General features: G+C 59.7%; 1 protein-coding gene across 7 annotated transcripts in view; it reads right to left on the bottom strand.

Annotated features, from left to right (window-relative positions):
- The window catches only part of MGRN1 (mahogunin ring finger 1), a 36679-nt gene that overhangs the window by 12390 nt on the left and 6914 nt on the right, over positions 1 to 17375 (bottom strand). For all 7 annotated transcript variants that reach the window (NM_001076942.2, XM_005224547.5, XM_005224548.5 and 4 more), the window contains exons 2-9: positions 11041 to 11159; positions 9608 to 9696; positions 8823 to 8969; positions 7700 to 7817; positions 3626 to 3692; positions 3167 to 3216; positions 1579 to 1626; positions 242 to 310 (exon numbers count right to left, since the gene is read on the bottom strand). In NM_001076942.2, coding sequence (NP_001070410.2) covers positions 242 to 310; positions 1579 to 1626; positions 3167 to 3216; positions 3626 to 3692; positions 7700 to 7817; positions 8823 to 8969; positions 9608 to 9696; positions 11041 to 11159 — 707 coding nt within the window. The remainder of the gene's footprint in view (positions 1 to 241; positions 311 to 1578; positions 1627 to 3166; positions 3217 to 3625; positions 3693 to 7699; positions 7818 to 8822; positions 8970 to 9607; positions 9697 to 11040; positions 11160 to 17375) is intronic.

The raw sequence follows: 17375 nt of genomic DNA, 5'->3' as shown, positions 1-17375 counted from the left end.
CAGAGCCCAGTGATGGGAAGGAGGCAGCACATTTGCTGGAAAAAGGACAAAACGTCCCACAGACTCTGATGACTCAAGAATGAAGGAAAAGTGATGGAGCCTGGGGTCCTGGGGCCTCCAGGGGAAGGCACGTCAGGGCCCTGGCCAGGATGGGGGAGCCAAGCAGGTCACCACCTCCTAGCAGCCAGCGGAGCGCGGAGGGCACGTGGCCTGGCCCACCTGCGGGGTCGCGAGCACGCACCTTGGTCTCCTGGTTGTTCTTGTTCTCGATGCCATAGATCTCCTGCAGCAAGTAGCTAACCCGGTCCACCTGCAGGGCAGAGCGGCCTCTGGGCACTCGCCCCCACAAGGGCTCCTCTGCAACCCCCGGCCCGACACCCCCTCCCAGAGGCCGGGCTCGGGTCCTGGGGGCAGGCCTGGGCGTCTACTCTGTCCAGCCCCGCCCCCCTCCCCCCTCCCAGCAGGGAGCAGATACTGCTGGAGACGGGCAGGGCGAGGTGCCCACGGGAAGCATGGACACTGGGCTCGCCAGGCCCTGCCCAGCCCAGAGGGCATGGAGCCAAGCTCTACTGGGGCTGGTGACCACACCTTCTGCTCACCTTATCAGGCCCAACCCCACAGGAAAACGACTCCAGACCCTCCTGTCACCCTCCCCGCTCCAAGACGGACCAGAGTCAGGCCTCGAGCTGACTACGTTTCAAAGTGCCCTGAGTTGCTGCATTTCCCACCACACGGACAACCAAGACCCTCCTGAGAGCCATGGTGTGCCAGTCAGCTCTCCTGAAACCCGTGCCTGGACCACCACTGGGGTCTCCTGCCCTCCAGCCACCTCCAGGCGTTGGCCCTCCCAGGGTTCTCGCGAGCCCTCTCTTAAAAAACTGACCGCCGCCAGCCCGGGCCGTGGCTGACATGCCTGAGCAGCGGCACACGAGGACAACCTGATCATCACAGCTCTGGAGAAAGACCCCACCGGGGCCACAGTTAAACCAGCCTCTGGGCTCGGCTCAGGGCCCCGGCCTCTAAATCCTCACAGAGCGTACTGCAGCAGGAGACCACCAGGGTAATTCTTCCTGGGGCTGGAACATGGAGTTACTGACTCCAAAGAAAGGCCGTACTGGTCTACAGCTCCCATGGGTTCCAAGAGATTCCATCCTTGCCTTAAATACAGATCAAGTCAATTCAAGTCTCTATTCAACATGGAGGTCATTTCAGCAAGTTGGAAGGATGAAGGAGGAAAACTGCAGTGTTTCTTTCCTAACTTCTTCCTTCCCTCCCTCCCTCCCTCCCTCCCTTCTTTCATTCTGTCCATTCACATGTTCAGCTAACATTTACGCAACGCTAAGTTTAAGCTGGACAAGACTCAGGACTACAGTGGTCAACGCAGGTATGTGGTGGGTACGCAGTACACGCAGACACACGCCGTGACTCTGACCCTGACCTTCTGGAGCCCAGGGCCCACTGCAGCCGTGTCACCAGCTAATTCCGCAGCAGCCATGGTGGCCTCGCAGAATAACCCATAGAGATCACAGGGTCACGTCAAATCAAAACAGCTCCCAGTGTTCCCTCTGACGGACTTACGATTTGCTTCTGCTTTAAAGGCTTCACGGAGAAGCTGCCGTCCACGTGCTGTGGGGGAGAAAGACCCAGACGTCAACCCGGCCGTGCTCAGGCCCACCCTCGGTCAACCCACATCGCCGGGTGATAAAAGGACCCCACTGAAGACTCAAGAGTCAGGCCAGGGATCCTCACATCAACCCTCTGACCTGGCTTCGAAACTACCCAGACAATCTTCTAAATATACTGCCACCTGGGTTCCACCCTGATCTACAAAATCCAGCTCTCCCTGGGTAGTTAGTTCTCCAGGAGGCTCAAGTTCACCACCATCAGCCTCGTCCCGACGACGGTGCCTCCCTAGAGCGAGAAGCAGCACTTGGACAGCAAGAACTAAGACGGGTGGCTCCAGCCCTCAGAAAACCTGGTCTAATCGTGAAGACAGCCCGAGGGCATCACATGCCCACATCAGCAGGGAAGCCCAATGCTCAGAGCCATGAGGACAGGCGGGCCAGGCGGGGTCTGGGAGCCACACCGCTCCGAGCCACGGTTCATCAATCACAGAACCTGGTCTGAGCTCCTGCTCCCCAAACACTCCTTCTGAGTCCACCGAGACCAGCACCCGGACTTTTCTGTAAGCCTGGCAGGTTCTGAGCCAAGTTTCTAGTATACTGCACCCCAAAAATAAGGCCGTTTCTCGCAGGGCTCTAAATGCAAAGCACAGAACGAAACGTCTGCCAGCGACGGCCCATCGCCGGCCAGAGCACACAGATGGGGAAACAGTCACCGTCCCTTCCGACCAGGCCAGCCTGGGGAGTGTAGCTGGGGGTACCAGAGAGGGAGAGGGCTGCCCCTGCTCCTCACTAGAGGGGCCTCAGGCTGGCTGACCGACCTTCCGGGGGCAACGGGAAAGGCCCGGATCACAGGGAGGAGCCGGGCTCACACAGGAGGCTCTCAGGGCTGGACACACAGCTGAGGGAGCCAGGGTCCCACAGGACGTGCAGGTCTGAGCCCGGTGTCCTCGTCGGGTCCTGCTCCTCAGCCACCTGGGCCACAGGCTGATGCTGAAATCTGCCCGGTGCTGGCTGATGTCCACAGGTGGTGGGGGTCGGCCGTGGCCGACGACTTCCAGCACGGCTCAGTGAGCAGGCACCCTGTCCCCACACCGCCAAACCCTCACTCGCTGTGTGCATGGATACACAGAACTGCCTGGCCCCCAGGAACAACAGAGCCAGCGAGAGGACCATCCTGAGACCCCGAGACTCCCTCGTGCAGAGTTGGCGGTGAAGGTGACTATAATACGTAGCCCCACCACACACTGAACACATGAACAGCCAGGGCCTGGACTCGGGTCTGGGTGGGAAGAAAGGGGCAAACACCTAAGCTCAAACACGTGTAACGCCAGTAAGTGAATCCTTCCGTGTAAATGGTATCTTTCTATGTGGGGCACCCCCAACTCAGGGCCCCCAGGAGGGCGTGAGCCTCACATCCAGGGCCGTGCCAGGCAGACAACAGACCCTCGGCCACCCCACCAGCATTCACTGGGCGCCTACTGTGTGCAGGACACGACAGTAAAGAGAGTCAGCGGGGCAGTAAGGAGCAGGATGGGACTTACCTTTTCGAAGGCGGCCAAGAGCACGTGGGCATGGCCGGTCACTTCCACAACTGCCCGGGAGAGAGAAGGGTGGTCAGAGCCGGCCTCCGCCGCCCCAGCCCCAGCCCTGGGCTTCTTCTCTCAAGACGGCGCTTCCCCAGCTCGCAGCCTGCATGTGGAGCCCACCCCACCGGGGACCCCGTGGCCCACGGCAGCGGGAGGTGGCGGTTGGCACTGTCCGGGTGCTGACGGCCTTTGTAGCTCCCCCGCAGGGTGGATGCCAGCGCCACTGGCCTGTCTGCCCTGGGCTCCACCCCGGGGGAGCGGGGTCGGCACTGCCCGCGGGCAATGGGGCGCCTGGAACCCTCAGCCTGCTAAGCCACATGGGCACTGTCTCTGGACCGAACCCTGCCGCCCCCGACGGATGGGGTGAGAAGGTCCTCGTGCCTGGAAAGGGTGTTGAGGGGAGATGCCACTCACCATCCCCCTCATCCACCACGGCCTGGATGACCACTGGAAACACGCCCCGGTCCAGGTCAAAGTTCAGCTGAGGAGGGAAGGAGGGAACAGTGGTCACAGCAAGCTGGAGGAGCGGGTGCCCTGAGTGGGGGTGTTGTGGCAGTGGGGCCAAAGCACGCAGACGCCAGTTCTTCTCTGCGGGAAATGGAGTAAAAGGGCGCACCTGTGCTCTGCGCGTAACTTGGGGCCACGGGGCACGTCTATGCCACCTTTTCCAGAATGTCCTCACCTGCCCTCCCAGCCCCGGGACCTCCACACTGCCCACGTGCGGCCCCCCAACCCTGGACGGTCCCAGAAACACAAGCACTCGCGCCGGCCCCCTGCGACGGGCGCCCCCTGACACAGCAGCGTTGTCACGGCGCGGCCGCCGCCCAGGGAGGCCAAGCCAGGCCACACCGTCTCCCCCACCTGCTCACGGACGCCGGGCTGCGTGGGTTGGCCTCTGCCTGACCCTGCCCGGTGCACCTCCAGGTACCGGGTGCCGTGGCGACCCCGTGTCTAACCTTGGGAAGAACAGCTCCCGCCTGGCCCAGCAGAGACGGACGCAGAGTAGAGGAGCCCGTGTGGCTGTCTGGGCTTGCAGAAGGGACTCCCCTCACCATCCCTCCCCTCCAGCTTAAACACGCCTGCGATCCCCACTGCCCTCCCGCTGCCGACCACGCTCCACCCATGTGTCCACCCGGTGTGGCCCTACGTCTGTGCACCAGTGGGGCGTCACACGGAGCCCACGGGGCGTCACACGAAGCCCACGGGGCATCACACGGAGCTGGCGGGGAGTCACACGGAGCCCGCGGGGCAGAGGTGCTCAGTGAACACACCTGCCTCAGGGGGGTGCCCGGCGGGTCCCCAGCTGCAGCGGGGCGGGGGGAGCCAGTGCTGGGACGGGGCAGATAGCCTGGCCAGGTTCGGGTCTGGCTCTGCAGTGCGAGCCTCTGGTCCGAGTCCTGACCCAAAGACTGTGAGCTGGGAGGGCAAGCGGGCCACGGCCGGAGGGTGGCACGTCCCCGAGCATCCTGGGACGCAGGCTGGGACCACACATCTCGCCTAGTGTCAGGCGCCAGCTGAGAGCGTGGTCAGCTCAGCAGGGGCACACCTGTCCTGACGACATGGGACCCGGCACGCAGCCATCCAGCTTTTCATGATCGATACCAGTGGGTTCCTGATTTTCTTCAGCCAGACTGAGGTGCTTCTGCCACTTGTGAACAAAGAAGCCCTGACACAAACCCGGCTTTGAAGGCCCCTGCAGCTTCCCTAGTGCTCCTGTAAGCATTCAGTGCCCAGAGTGCAGGGCAGCGCCCAACATGGGACATCTGTCCAACAGATGGACCCTGCAGACCCCGAGGGTGACTACACTGGCTGACTGGGGCTAAGCCAGAGGACTGGGGTGGTGACGACAGGGCACCTCGACCCCGCCGCCCCCGAGACATCAGGACCTGGTTGGGGGGGACCCAGGGAGCAAGGACCACCTCCCCTGAGACTCCTGCTCCCCAGAGCTCAGCACGAGCCACAACCCGGAGCCAGAGCCAGGCCTGCAGGGAGAGGACAGAGACACCCGCCCACCCAGAGGGTCTGCGGGATCTTTTCTTAAAATGCTTTTTTGTCGTGCCAAACGGCATGTGGGATCTTAGTTCCCCAACCAGGGATAGACCCCGCACCCGCTGCGGTGGAAGCACGGAGTCTTAACCACTGGACCACCAGGGAAGTCCCGGGAGATGAGGATTTTTAACGCAGGGGGCGAGGCTTTCTTAGGGAATATGGGGGCCAGGTTAGGAGCTGGAGCAGCAACTAACACCAGAGGGAGTCCTGCTAGACTCTGCTGTCACAGAGGAGCCACCAGACAAGGGTCTGCAAGCCCCAGGCCAGACGGACACGGGGAAACGTGGGAAGGCAAGGGGCTAGGGGAGGCGGGGACATGGCTGTGACTGAAACAAACGGAGGCCCATGAGGGTCTGGTGGGGAAACTTTGAAGAAGCCCCACCAGCCACAAGGAGACCTGTAGGTACCGACTTGGAAGACCACACCGTGGTGCAAGAATAAAACAGAACGACAGGCGTGCGTGGCAGGCGGCCACGTGGGAAATCTCTATACCTTCCTCTTAATTTTGATAACCTAAAATCACTCTAAAAAAGCCTTTAAAAAACAAACTAAAACAAAAATAAATGAAAACACACATCTAAAGACTTGCATGCAAACATTCACGGCAGCATTATTCATGGCAGCCAAAAGGTGGAAGCAAGCCACATATCCATCACCAGCCAGTGAATGGACAAACGAAACACGGTCGCGTCCATCCCGCGGGACGCTATGCGGTCACACAAAGGGACGAAGGACCGATATATGCCACAGTGTGGACACGACGTGGACGAGCCTTGAAGATGTGACGCTGAGTGACAGAAGCCAGACACCAAAGGTCACATCTTGTACAACTGCATTCACGAGAAATGTCCAGGACAGACAAATCCAAAGAGACAGGAAGTGGACGAGTGGATGCTGGGGGCTGGAGGAGGAACGAGGCGGGACTGCTAATGGGCAGAGGGTTTCTCTTGGGGGTGACGATCATGTTCTGGAGCCAATAAGGCAGTGACAGTGGCCACACAAGTCTGTGAAGGCAGTAAATTCCATCCAACTGTACACAAGCTTCCCAGGCGGCGCTAGTCGTAAAGAGCCCGCCTGCCAATGCAGGAGACATAAAGAGATGTGAGTTCGATCCCTAAGTCAGGAAGATCCCCTGGAGGAGGGCATGGCAACCCACTCCAGTGTTCTTGTCTGGAGAATCCCATGCACCGAGAAGCCTGGCGGGCTACAGTCCATGGGGTCGCAAAGAGTCAGACACGACTGAAGCAACTTAGCACACATGAATATTGTTATCATCTTTAAAGACGCAAACCTGGGGGAAAATGGCTTAAAAAAGGGAGGACGGCAGGTCTCTGACTCCACGATGCTCGCGGCCGAGGGGACATCTGGCTGCGTCTGGAGGCACTGAGTGTCACTAGTGCAGCAAGTGACGCTCCTGACACCCGGCGAGTGGGGGCCAGGAATGGTGTCCCCACCAGAACCCAAATGTCAACAGCACCGAGGCTGAGAAACCCCGGCACAAAGGAGAAGCCTGGGCTTGGTGCCAGAGTATCTGTCACGTCCCTAACACCTGCCAACGCCCCCTCCATGCCCACAGCAGGCAAGGACGTCATGCCAGAACGTGACAGCATGGCTCTGTTCCCCATACAGCCTAACTTCTGGAACCTTCTATTTATGGCAGAGCTGAGCCGTTTCCCAGCTACAGTGATGACTGATGAAATTTCCACTTAAAAATACACGTAACAGAAGGAGGCATGGGCATGACTGCGAGTGGGTGCAGGGCGTCCCCCCAGGTGATGAGAATGTCCCAGAACTGCCCCACGGTCATGCCCTGTGAACCGTCTGTCACTGATGTAAGCCTATGCTGTGTGTATTTTATCATGGTAAAAAATGCGTGCCAAGAGCCCTGCCTGGCGGTCCAGCGGTTAAGACTCTGCACTTCCAATGGAGGGGACACAGGTTCAATCCCTGGTCAGGAAACCAAGATCCCACATGCTGCACAGTGCGACCAAAGCAAACAAACAAACAAAAACCCACACGTAAGAAAAACTGAGCCTATTTCAGGAACGTGTTAGCGGAGGTAACGATCAGAAAAGAAGAGACGAGGACAGTGTCCCAGGATAGCAGCTCTGGACAGGCTGAGTCCACACCTTGGACCCGCCAGGCCTCACGCTGACAGGCCAGGGACGTGGTTCTCCGACGCCTTGAGAGAGGAAAAGGGGGCGGACCCGAGGAGCACTCAAGGCCGGCTTGGCACGCAGCCTCTCACGGCCGCGACCATCCGGTCCTGCCAACGCCCAGACCGACCGTGCTCCACTGTCCAGGCACCCGGCGGGGTCCAGATCCCGGTCAGCAGCCACAGCTGACGCTTACCGACCACTGAGGAATCTGAGCAACAAGCCACTGCACTGGGCCCCCGCCCAGGGCAGGAACGTGGGGCCCAGCCGGGAGGCTTGTTACCTCGTCGTCCTTCCACTCCGAGAAGTCGATCTTGAAGGAGGGCAGCGAGAACTGCTGGCTCACACCACGCTTGTAGTGGACGGTCTCGGACTGCAGGGCCGGGCTCTTGGGGCTGTACCTAAAGGGGCCGCATGAGAAAGGACGGTGAGACGCGCTGCCCGGCCCCGAGCCCGCACCTGCCGCCTTCCCAGGCTGGGCTGCACCTCTGCAGGCAGCTTTCATGGTCTGTGTGCTTTTCTGAATGAATGGGGGACAAAAAGTGCACAGCGACCCGTCCCCTGCCTCACGCTTGCCCCGAGCCAACTGCTTCTCTGCCCCGTCTGCAACCAGGGAAGTCAAGGCATAATCACACCTGTAGGTGCAGGAACTACTTTTTAGTACTCAGGCTGCAGTCCACCTGTACTCTGCTCGCGTGCCTGAAACTGTCCCACAGACATCACGGACACAGATGCCGTGTTCTGAGGACCCTGCGTGGGCTCCACCGCAGTTCTACTCTGACTGATGGGATCAGACCCCCGCTGGTGGACACCGGGCGGTCACCAGCATTTTACTATTTCAACGTCTTGACCACGTATGCGAGCACAACCCCAGATAAACTCCCAGGAAAGGAACAGCCGGGTCAGGCAGCACACTCTCTTCCCATCCTAATAAAACCCTGGCTTCCCCCTCTGCAGGGGTCCCACACACGACCCTCACCTGCCTCCCTCCGCCCCACCCACAGCCGCGGTCCCCAGGGCCTCGCTCCATCTCCAGGACAAAGGACACTCTCGAGGGTCTTGGCGCGTCTTCTTTGACACTGGCCCTGGGGTGGGGGCGGGGGCGGGCAGGTTGCTGTTACATGATCAGGGACTCAAAGGCTGGGCTCTCAGCACTGACCACCCCACTTCCGACCACATCTGCCCTCTGAGGGGACTCCTCCAGCAGGACGGGGATGGGTCTGCTGGCCCTGCCCGGGGGCTGGCCCTGCTGGAGGCAGCGCCGCTGTGGTCCTGCTCAAGTTGCAGACTTTGGACCCTCAGGGCCAGCAGGACCCTTATTTCAAATAAAACCTCCGCCCCGACAGCTCAAGCACGGGACACAGACAGAGCAGAGCGCCTGGGCCCGGAGCCACGGGGGGACTCACGCAGCAGTCCCGTTCAGGAACTCCTCCACCGCCTGGCAGTAGACAGTGATGGCCACCCGGGCGTCGGCGTCGAAGGTGAACTCCAGGCTGTAGAGGACGCGGGGCTTCTCGCCGTCCTCAGTGGGGCTGTCGGCGCCGTCCTTGTACCTGTGGGGGACGCGGAGGGACAGGGCAGGTGAGCGGCCACGCCTCTGGGGCGTTCCCACCCTGCAGGGGACAGGACTCCTCTCCCTCGGGAGCCCCGGAGGCAGGGGCCTGGCTGTGCCCCACCTTTTGGGGAACGTGGAGGCCATGCTGGGTTTGGACGACGAGGCCCAGCGTTGCAGGGTCCCCTTTCCTTTGCCTCCTGCCCCGGAAAGGGAGGCTGATGCGTTCTCATGGTTTGGGGACGGCCCAGGCACCTCTGGTCTCCCAGGTTGGAGGCGGTTTCTCAGCCCCCCAAGATCTGGGCTGCATCGCCCAGGGCGGTGGGGGTGTCCTGTGAGCTGTGGGGTGCTGAGCAGCAACCCCGATTCCTGCTTGCCAGGGGGCCAGCGGGACTGCCCCCCACCAGCCCCAGTTGTGACAACCAAGACTGTGTCCAGACCTGGCCCACAGCCCCGGGGCACAGTGGCCGGCTAAGACCCTGGGTTACAGGCTGCAGTGCCCCAGGCTGAACCTGGTGGCCCCGCCCCATCCTCAGCTCTGGATTCCAGGCCTGATTCTGCACGCGGGCGGGCAGGCTGGGAGCCACTCTCTCCCAGACATAGGGCACCCCTGGGGCGGGGCGGGGCGCGGGGGCTCACCTCACGAGCCGGAGGGAGTCTTTGCGGATGTTCACCAGGCTCCTCAGCGTCTTCACGGGCTCGTGGGGCGCGGGCGTGACATAAGGGAACTAGGAAGGAAAGGGAATCGCAGGGGAGTCCAGGGCTCAGCAGAGGACAGAAAACAGGGCTTCATCGAGGCGACGGCCAGCCCTGCCTGGTCACCCCTGGGCCCTCACGCCGACCACAGGACAGCGCCACCCTCATCCGCATCCGAGGAAACCACAGAGGACGCGGCCAGCACAGGGCATGGCTGGAACCAGAACCACCCCGAGGTGTCTGGGTCCCCAGTTCCAGGAAGGACCCTCCGCTGAGTCCCCGGGGCAGAGGTTAGGGCTGGGACCAGGATAATGGTCAGTACAGATTCTGGCGGGGACATGTGCTCGCTCTCTCTCACACACACACACACATACACGTGCTGTAAGACTGGCAGTCTCTGGAAGGCGTGGGAGTGAGGTCAATCTTGGTGACAATACACTGAGTCTTGGGAAATGCTGTCACTGGGAGGCCAAGTAACGGGCACCCAGCATTTCTGCATTAGCGCAGGTGATGCTACGGTGGTCTCGAGATGAAAGTCACACGAGAACGCGTCTGCAGGAGGCCTGTGGGCCAGGCCCTGGGTCAGAGCCAAGGCTGCAGAGACACAGAGGCAGGTCCTGCCTGCTGTCATGGACGCGGGGGACGGGGGTGAGCAGCTCAGCAGGGCGTGGAGGCCCGCCAGCTCTGTGAGTGGGGGGCCATCACTCTGGGTCCCGGGCCCTTGCCCCCCATCAGTTAAAAGAATCTGGACTCTGTATCAACCAAAGGAGGCTCCACAGCTAAAACAGCCCACAACTCAGCAGCCTTAGGGGCTGAGTCATGGCTCCTGAGAGAGGGCCCCCGCCTGACCCCTCGCTGGTACTGGGGACCATTATCTCAGGACGCAAACCCCAGGGCAGGTCCCTGCTCAGCAACCCCCCACGGCCCTCATTCTCTCACTTTCTACTCTCCATCTACTGAACACTCCCTTCTTTATCATCTGTCCCCTGCCTCCAGCCCCTGGGAGAGTCCTGGGCACACGGCAGGTGCCCAAGGGTGGAGAAGGAAGGGACAACAGCGTGAGAAGTCACTTCTCTGGGGACTCGTGGGGGACTTGCAGAAATGGCGCTGGCCATCTTTCTGCATTTCTGTTTGGGTCTTGTCTCTTCCCACTGCTCTACAGAACATGGACCTCCTCTTTTCTCTTTAAAGACAATCACCCGTGGGGCCTGGGATGAGTCTCAGATGAGACTCTGAGTCTCAGCGGCCTCCGGGGGCCCAGGCCTCACGCGCACGTCTTGACGGCACCTCTGTCCCGTGGGGGGGAAGGCCTGGTGCCCGCTGGCAGCCGGTGGCCTCGCCATGCCGCCCACGTGCCCAGCCCCCACGAGACCCACCTGGACTGGGCGATTGCCCAGGAAGTTCAGGTCCATGTTCTCTCCAAAGAGGTAACCTTCAGGGTGGGGGGTATCGAATTTCTCACCTCCCATGAAAAAGTGCGATGCGAAGTAGTTTCCTGGTTAAAAAGAAAGGAGGCGTGGCTGTAGACGACGAGGCCCAGCGCGGCCCACTGGGAGCATCTCGCGGCCCCGCAGCTCCGCCTGAGAGGGGCCGCTCCACACACGGCCCCGGCCCCTCCACAGGCCTGGGCGCCCCCGCCCCACTCAGGGACTCACCCCGCTCCGACACCACTTCCTTCTGCAGCAGGTTGAGCTCTGTGCCCGGCAAGGACATGTCCCAGCCCCAACCCCTGGCACGTGTGTGCCTGACCTTGTATGGAGATACGTGCAGATGTAAGTTCAGAGGAGGTCAGACAGGATGGGGGTCCTAAACCCAGAGACACCGGTCTCTAAGACAAAGAGGGCGAGGCGGACACAGACACCAAGCGGGGCAGGCCCTGTGAGGACGGAGCAGAGGCTGGAGCGAGGGAGCCACAAGGCAAGGAAGCCTGGAGCCGCCGGAAGCCTGGGGACAAGAAAGGAGCCTTCCGCAGAGGCTTCAGAAAAAACCAACCCTGTGGACACTCGATTTAGGATCTCTGGCCTCCAGAGCAGTGAACATAAATTCTGCTGTTTTAAATCACCCAGTCTGAGGCACCTCATTACAGCAGCCATAGGAAATGAGTGGGCTTCCCTGGTGGCTTAGACGGTGAAGAATCTGCCTGCAGTGCAGGAGACCAGGGTTCGATCCCTGGGTCAGGAAGATCCCCTGGAGAAGGAAACGGCAACCCACTCCAGTATTCTTGCCTGGAGAATCCGGTGGACAGAGGAGCCCGGTGGGCTGCAGTCCATGGGGTCACAAGGAGTCTGACACGACTGAGTGACTAACACACACACCCCCCCCAGGAAATGACACCTTCTCTGACCCCCAGACTAAGTCAGCACCCTCCTCCACCTCAAATCTGAACCCCAAGGACCTTTTGTACCTCAGCACTGACCACAGTTTAAACCGTGTGGATCTGAGTTACCTCGTTCCTACCCGACTCCCTGCAGGAGACCTGAGGCTATATACCCGCAGAATGCATGCACGCATGCTAAGTCACTTCAGTCGTGTCCGACTCTGTGTGACCCCATTCACGGCAGCCCACCAGGCTTCTCTGTCCCTGGGATTCTCCAGGCAAGAATAGTGGAGTGGGTTGCCATGAGTATCTAAGCACTAAATCCACATTTCTTATAAAAATAGATGGACGGGGCCTCAAACATGGGTCAGCTTCAAAGGACTGAGCTCACAGCCTCACTGGGGGAAAGGCTCAGAGTACCACCTCCGCCAAGCTCTCCGATCTGATACCTGCCCACTGTCGCCCTTTTCTCTCTGACACAGAGAAAGGCAGGGTGGCCACAGGGCCCTGTGGAGTGTGAGCCAGAGGGAATTCTGGGCCCTCGAGCTCTGCTGGGTGCCCGGCATGGATCCCAGTGTCCCTCCTAAGAAACGCAGCCTTGGTTACAGGGGACACAGCCAAGGTTGCCTAGGCCGGAAGGCTCAGAACCAGGAGTCCAGCCTGGTGGCTCCATCTGGCAGAGAACACAGATAGGACCGTATGAGGCCACGGTGTACTCCGAGGCCACGGTGTACTCCCAGCCCACGTGTGGACCAGGAATCAGAGCAAACCACAGTAAGAGAAAAGGAATACAGTGGTGACAAGTTAAAGAAACATCACAGCCCTGATTCACGGAGCATCACACGTATGTGCTCACTCGTCATGTTCAACTCTTCGTGATCCTGTGGACTCTAGCCCCCCAGGCTCCTCTGTCCACAGAAGTCTCCAGACAAGAATACTGGATTGAGTTGCCATTTTCTTCTCCAGGGGATCTTCACGACCCAGAGAGAGAACCCAGGTCTCTTGCATTCCTACCAACAATGTAACTAGTTTCCCTTTTCTCCACACCCTCTCCAGCCTCTGTTGTTATATCAAGTATGTGTGAAAGTCACTCAGTCGTGTCCGACTCTTTGCGACCCCAAGGACTGTATAGTTCATGAAATTCAAGTGTATCAACTATATTTTTTAAAATTATGGCTAAAACAAATCCACGCCTCCGTCCCCTCTCTGCTGCACGGCCGAGGGACAGTCGGCCTTGAACAGCTTGCCCCACCTCTGCCCGAGGGACTCAGACTCTGCCCTACTCACGGGCGTCCCAGTGACCTGGGTGACAAAACAAACGGCCACCAAAACAGAGACCGAGCGCGCCTTCCTGGGAGGCTCCCGGCACCCCGCGCGCGGCCATTTTCCTTTATACACGTCAGCCGTGGAAGGACAGGTCAGGTGTAAAGCCTACCCATGTTCATCGTCTTCCAGGACGAGGAAAATCACGGTTGTTTCCATGACGACCCGTGGAGGCCGGCAGCGGACTTCTGGGGTTCCTTTCTGTGTTGTGTGTTCACTTTCACACGTCTGGCTGTACACATGTGTGTGACCATCATTTACAAACGAAAATTGGAAACATTTTAGTTTCTTAAACGAACTAACCCTGCTAAGGAGCTAGGTGCCAGGACGTGCAAAGATCTCCTTGGGATCAGAGTCAAAAGGCAAAGTGCTGGTCAGCGTGGAGAACGAGCCTGACTCAAGTGGAATGAGAGGGGTGGGCAGGATCCACACCACACAGTCAGGCATCTTCGAGGAGGTGCAGAGAGTAGGAACGTAAACCAGCCCCCTCTATGTTCTCCCCAAAACATCGGCTGTGCACCCACAGTGCTATCAAGACCCGAGTTGATCAGGAGACCAGAGTCTGAGACCCCACTGCAGAGTGAATGTTTGTGTCCCCCCCCGAATTCACATGTTGAAACCCAAGCCCCAACATGATGGTGTCAGGACGTGGGGCCTTCGGGAGGTGATCATGTCATGAGGAGCTCTGATGAACGGGGTCAGCGCCCTTGTAAATGAGGCCCCACAGAGCCCCCCACCCCTCCTGCCATCGGGGACACAGAAGGCAGCCATCTATGAACCAGGAAGAGGGCCCCCAGACAAGGAATCTGCTCGCATGCTGCGTTCTGGCAGCCCCAGGGGACGAGGACCGACCCCAGGGCCAGAGTGTCCAGATGTCTGGACCCACATGTGCGCGTGCTCAGCCACTCAGTCACACTTTCCAAAGGTCATTTCATTAATATAAACTCGGGTGTGGTTGCAAAGGGTCTGTTAAGAAGATTAAAAGACACCCATTACACGATATCACTCTTCCCCAAGGAAATTCCAAGGGTTTAAGGAATTCTGTGCCAGAAACAGGTGAAGACCAAATGTACATTTCTTATTACAAATCACGACACCCCTGCCAGGTAAACTGTGATATGGACTGAGACACCCGGGGGCCCTGCTAAGAAACGCAGCTGCCCTGGAACCTGGGCGGCCAGGTGTGGGCTTCACTCAGCCACCCAGGTGTCTGTCTGGACAGAGGGGAGCAGGAAAGGCGAGAAGGCCAGGAACGGTCCATCCATTCCCCTGGCCGAAAATCCTTTTCGCTTTACCACTGCACAGAAGTTCCTGGCTTGCTGACACCCGCTGCCGTCACACCCTAGCTGGGCCTGCACCCCAGGGGTCAGGAAAGCACTGTCCGCAGAGAGGGCTGACCACGGAAAGCCTCTCCAGGGCCATGAGATCACCTGCCAGGTGGGAGACAGCCCCTCGGACTACGAGCCTATGCCCCAAAACTCAGAGGAGCCAAACCCCAGGGCCCACCCGCCGCGATCGGCCTGCTCAGGGATTCCCCAGGGTCGTGGTCACACATGTGCACAGAACAGTTCTTCTGCTCCCCACGCTCAGGTTGGGGAACTCGGTGCAGCCCAACCTCCTGGGGCCTCAGCATCCCCAGTAACACAAGGCCTCGGTCAACAACACCGGCTTCAAATGGAGGGCTGCTGGGAACGCCCTGAGGACAGGAGGAGCCGATTGTGCAAAGGAGCTTTGCGTGGGTGAGGAGATACCTGATAAACACCAGTGCTTCCTGGCCTCCCTGCCACGTGAAAGCCGTACCAGAGCGGACAGCGTAAGTGAAAAGCTCTCACCCGCCCTCCATGGAGGGAAGAACATTGAGTTGAGAAGGGTTCTGATGGAGCAAAGCCTCTGCTTTGGTGAATCCCCACTTCTTTTGGGGGGAGAGGTCACACACACACACTTCTTTGGTGGACACGGCCTCCACACACGGAGCTGGGCCCTAGCGGCCACCAGCACACTCAAGTCCCAGCCGCTGACACAGCTAGGGGGCTGCAGTCATCACCTGACCGTGCCGGGCCGTTCCCAGATTCTGCCCCCAGCCCCGGGAGCTGGCCCAGGACCGCAGACTTGGTCCCTGAGGGCCCTGGGGGTGAAGCCAACTCTGTGCCTGTCACGGAAGGGCGACACTGAGGCCCAGGCGTCTGGGGCTCCGTGGTCTCCTCTTCCTGGCTTCCCGTGCTGGGTTCCCCATCCTGGGTTCCAGAGACCGCCCCCACCCCCGCCCCCGCCCCCGCCAGGCTGTCAGCGCATGTTCCACTGGGAGAGCTGGTGTAAGCGCCAGTCTCCAAAGAACTCACAACGAAATAAACAGCACTTAGGAAAACGCTCCTGCCACTGAGTGAGGAGACAGAGGAAATCCAGTATTATTTCTTTTTTAAATATGCAAAAAAACCCACAAAAAGAGGAAGAGAAATGAATGGCAATTTACATACAAAAACATACCCAGTCTAAGTAAAAATAAATAAACTAAAACTACCACAAGATATCCACGGCTAACATCAAAAAGAAGAGCGACGTAACAGAACACGCACTCACACACACACAGGTGAGAATGCAGAACCCCTGCAGCTCTGGTGGGGGTGTGAACGGGCCCCCACCACACTATAAAAGCTTCGGACTCTGCACACACACAGGGCCAGACCCATGGCCAAGAATGAAAACAGCCCAAGGGACGGGCGTTCAGGGCTGTGTCAGGACAGACACAGAAAGCAGCATCGCGGCTGCCAGGGGCTGGGGGAGGCGGCAATGGGACGGAGTTTCAGCTCCGCAGGAGGGCGACGGTGGGGCTGGCCACACTGCCATGGACGCGTGCTGAATGCCTCGGAACTACACATTTACAACGGGCAGGATGGTAATTGTCACGTGGAATTCACCGCAATTATTTTAAAAAGTGAAAAAGCCAAGGGCACCCAAGGAAATCAGACTGGTGGGCACAGAAGCCAGTCACAAGAGTGTCCTCAGCGGCATCACTCGCGAGCCTGAACTAGAGCTCCCGCAGCACCCTCCACGCGAGCTCACTGCTGTACTCACAGATGCACCCACAGACGCCAGGGCGTCACGTGGCAGAGACCGGAAACGCTGCCGCCTGCCCACAGCCTCAGCCTTCGCGTTGCCCGACATGCAGCCAAGAGCGTCTGTTTCCATTTACACCAAGTTCAGGAGCAGGCACGACTCATCTCCGCTGGAGCCCGAGAGGGCCTCCCAGGGAGGAGGGGGCAGAGACTGGGGAGGGGCACCGGGGGCTTCAGGGGCCGTGGCTGCTCGAGTCCACCAGTCCGCCCGCCGGGTGACGACCCAGCACATGAAAGCCCCTGCCCTGTGCGTCTCCCCAGTGTGTGACACTGTGACCGTGGACATACATGTGCACATGGACATACGTGTGTACACACTGCATGTTTCCGCAGCACCGAACTGAACACAGTTCCTCCTTTCAGGTCCTCCTAAAGCATCGAGGGCACCCGGTCACTCAGGGCCATCACAGGATCGCAGGGACAGGACCCCCAGGGTAACAGAAAGTGGAGGCTATCTGAACAGTGGACCCCAGGGCTGACCGAGGGGACCCAGCACCCCCTCCGGAGGCCAACATCTCAGGCACCGGGCACGGAGGACCAAGCCAACACCGCGTGGGATGAAAGGATAAGAAACCACCATTCGCCAGCCGTGCCCCTGCTCCCAGCTCAGGGTCAGTTGGCCAGTGATCTCTAGACAGCGAGGGACCCCCACTCCACTCCACACCATCAACTCATCTGCAGACGGGCAGGGTGCAGGCCGGGCTCCCCCAGCTCCCAGGAGCCGAGCAGATGCCAGGACAGTTGGCAGAACTGAGCGATTCCACTGCTGTTCACTGAGCCTGCGCCCAACGTTGCGGGGGCGGCATGCAAGGCCCCACTGCCCTTTGTTTCACAAAATAACACGGAAACGTGAGGCCCGACGCCTGTGCCAGACCACACGGGAACACACAGGAATGGCCCCATGCCGGCGGCCAGACTGGGGGGTGAGGCGGGCGGCAGTGGTCACCGCCCGGCAGGT

The sequence above is a fragment of the Bos taurus genome, chromosome 25 (genome assembly GCF_002263795.3).
Source record: "Bos taurus isolate L1 Dominette 01449 registration number 42190680 breed Hereford chromosome 25, ARS-UCD2.0, whole genome shotgun sequence".
Classification (NCBI taxonomy): domain Eukaryota; kingdom Metazoa; phylum Chordata; class Mammalia; order Artiodactyla; family Bovidae; genus Bos; species Bos taurus.
Note: the sequence above shows the minus strand (reverse complement) of the source record. Positions and strands in the feature narration are given on the sequence as shown.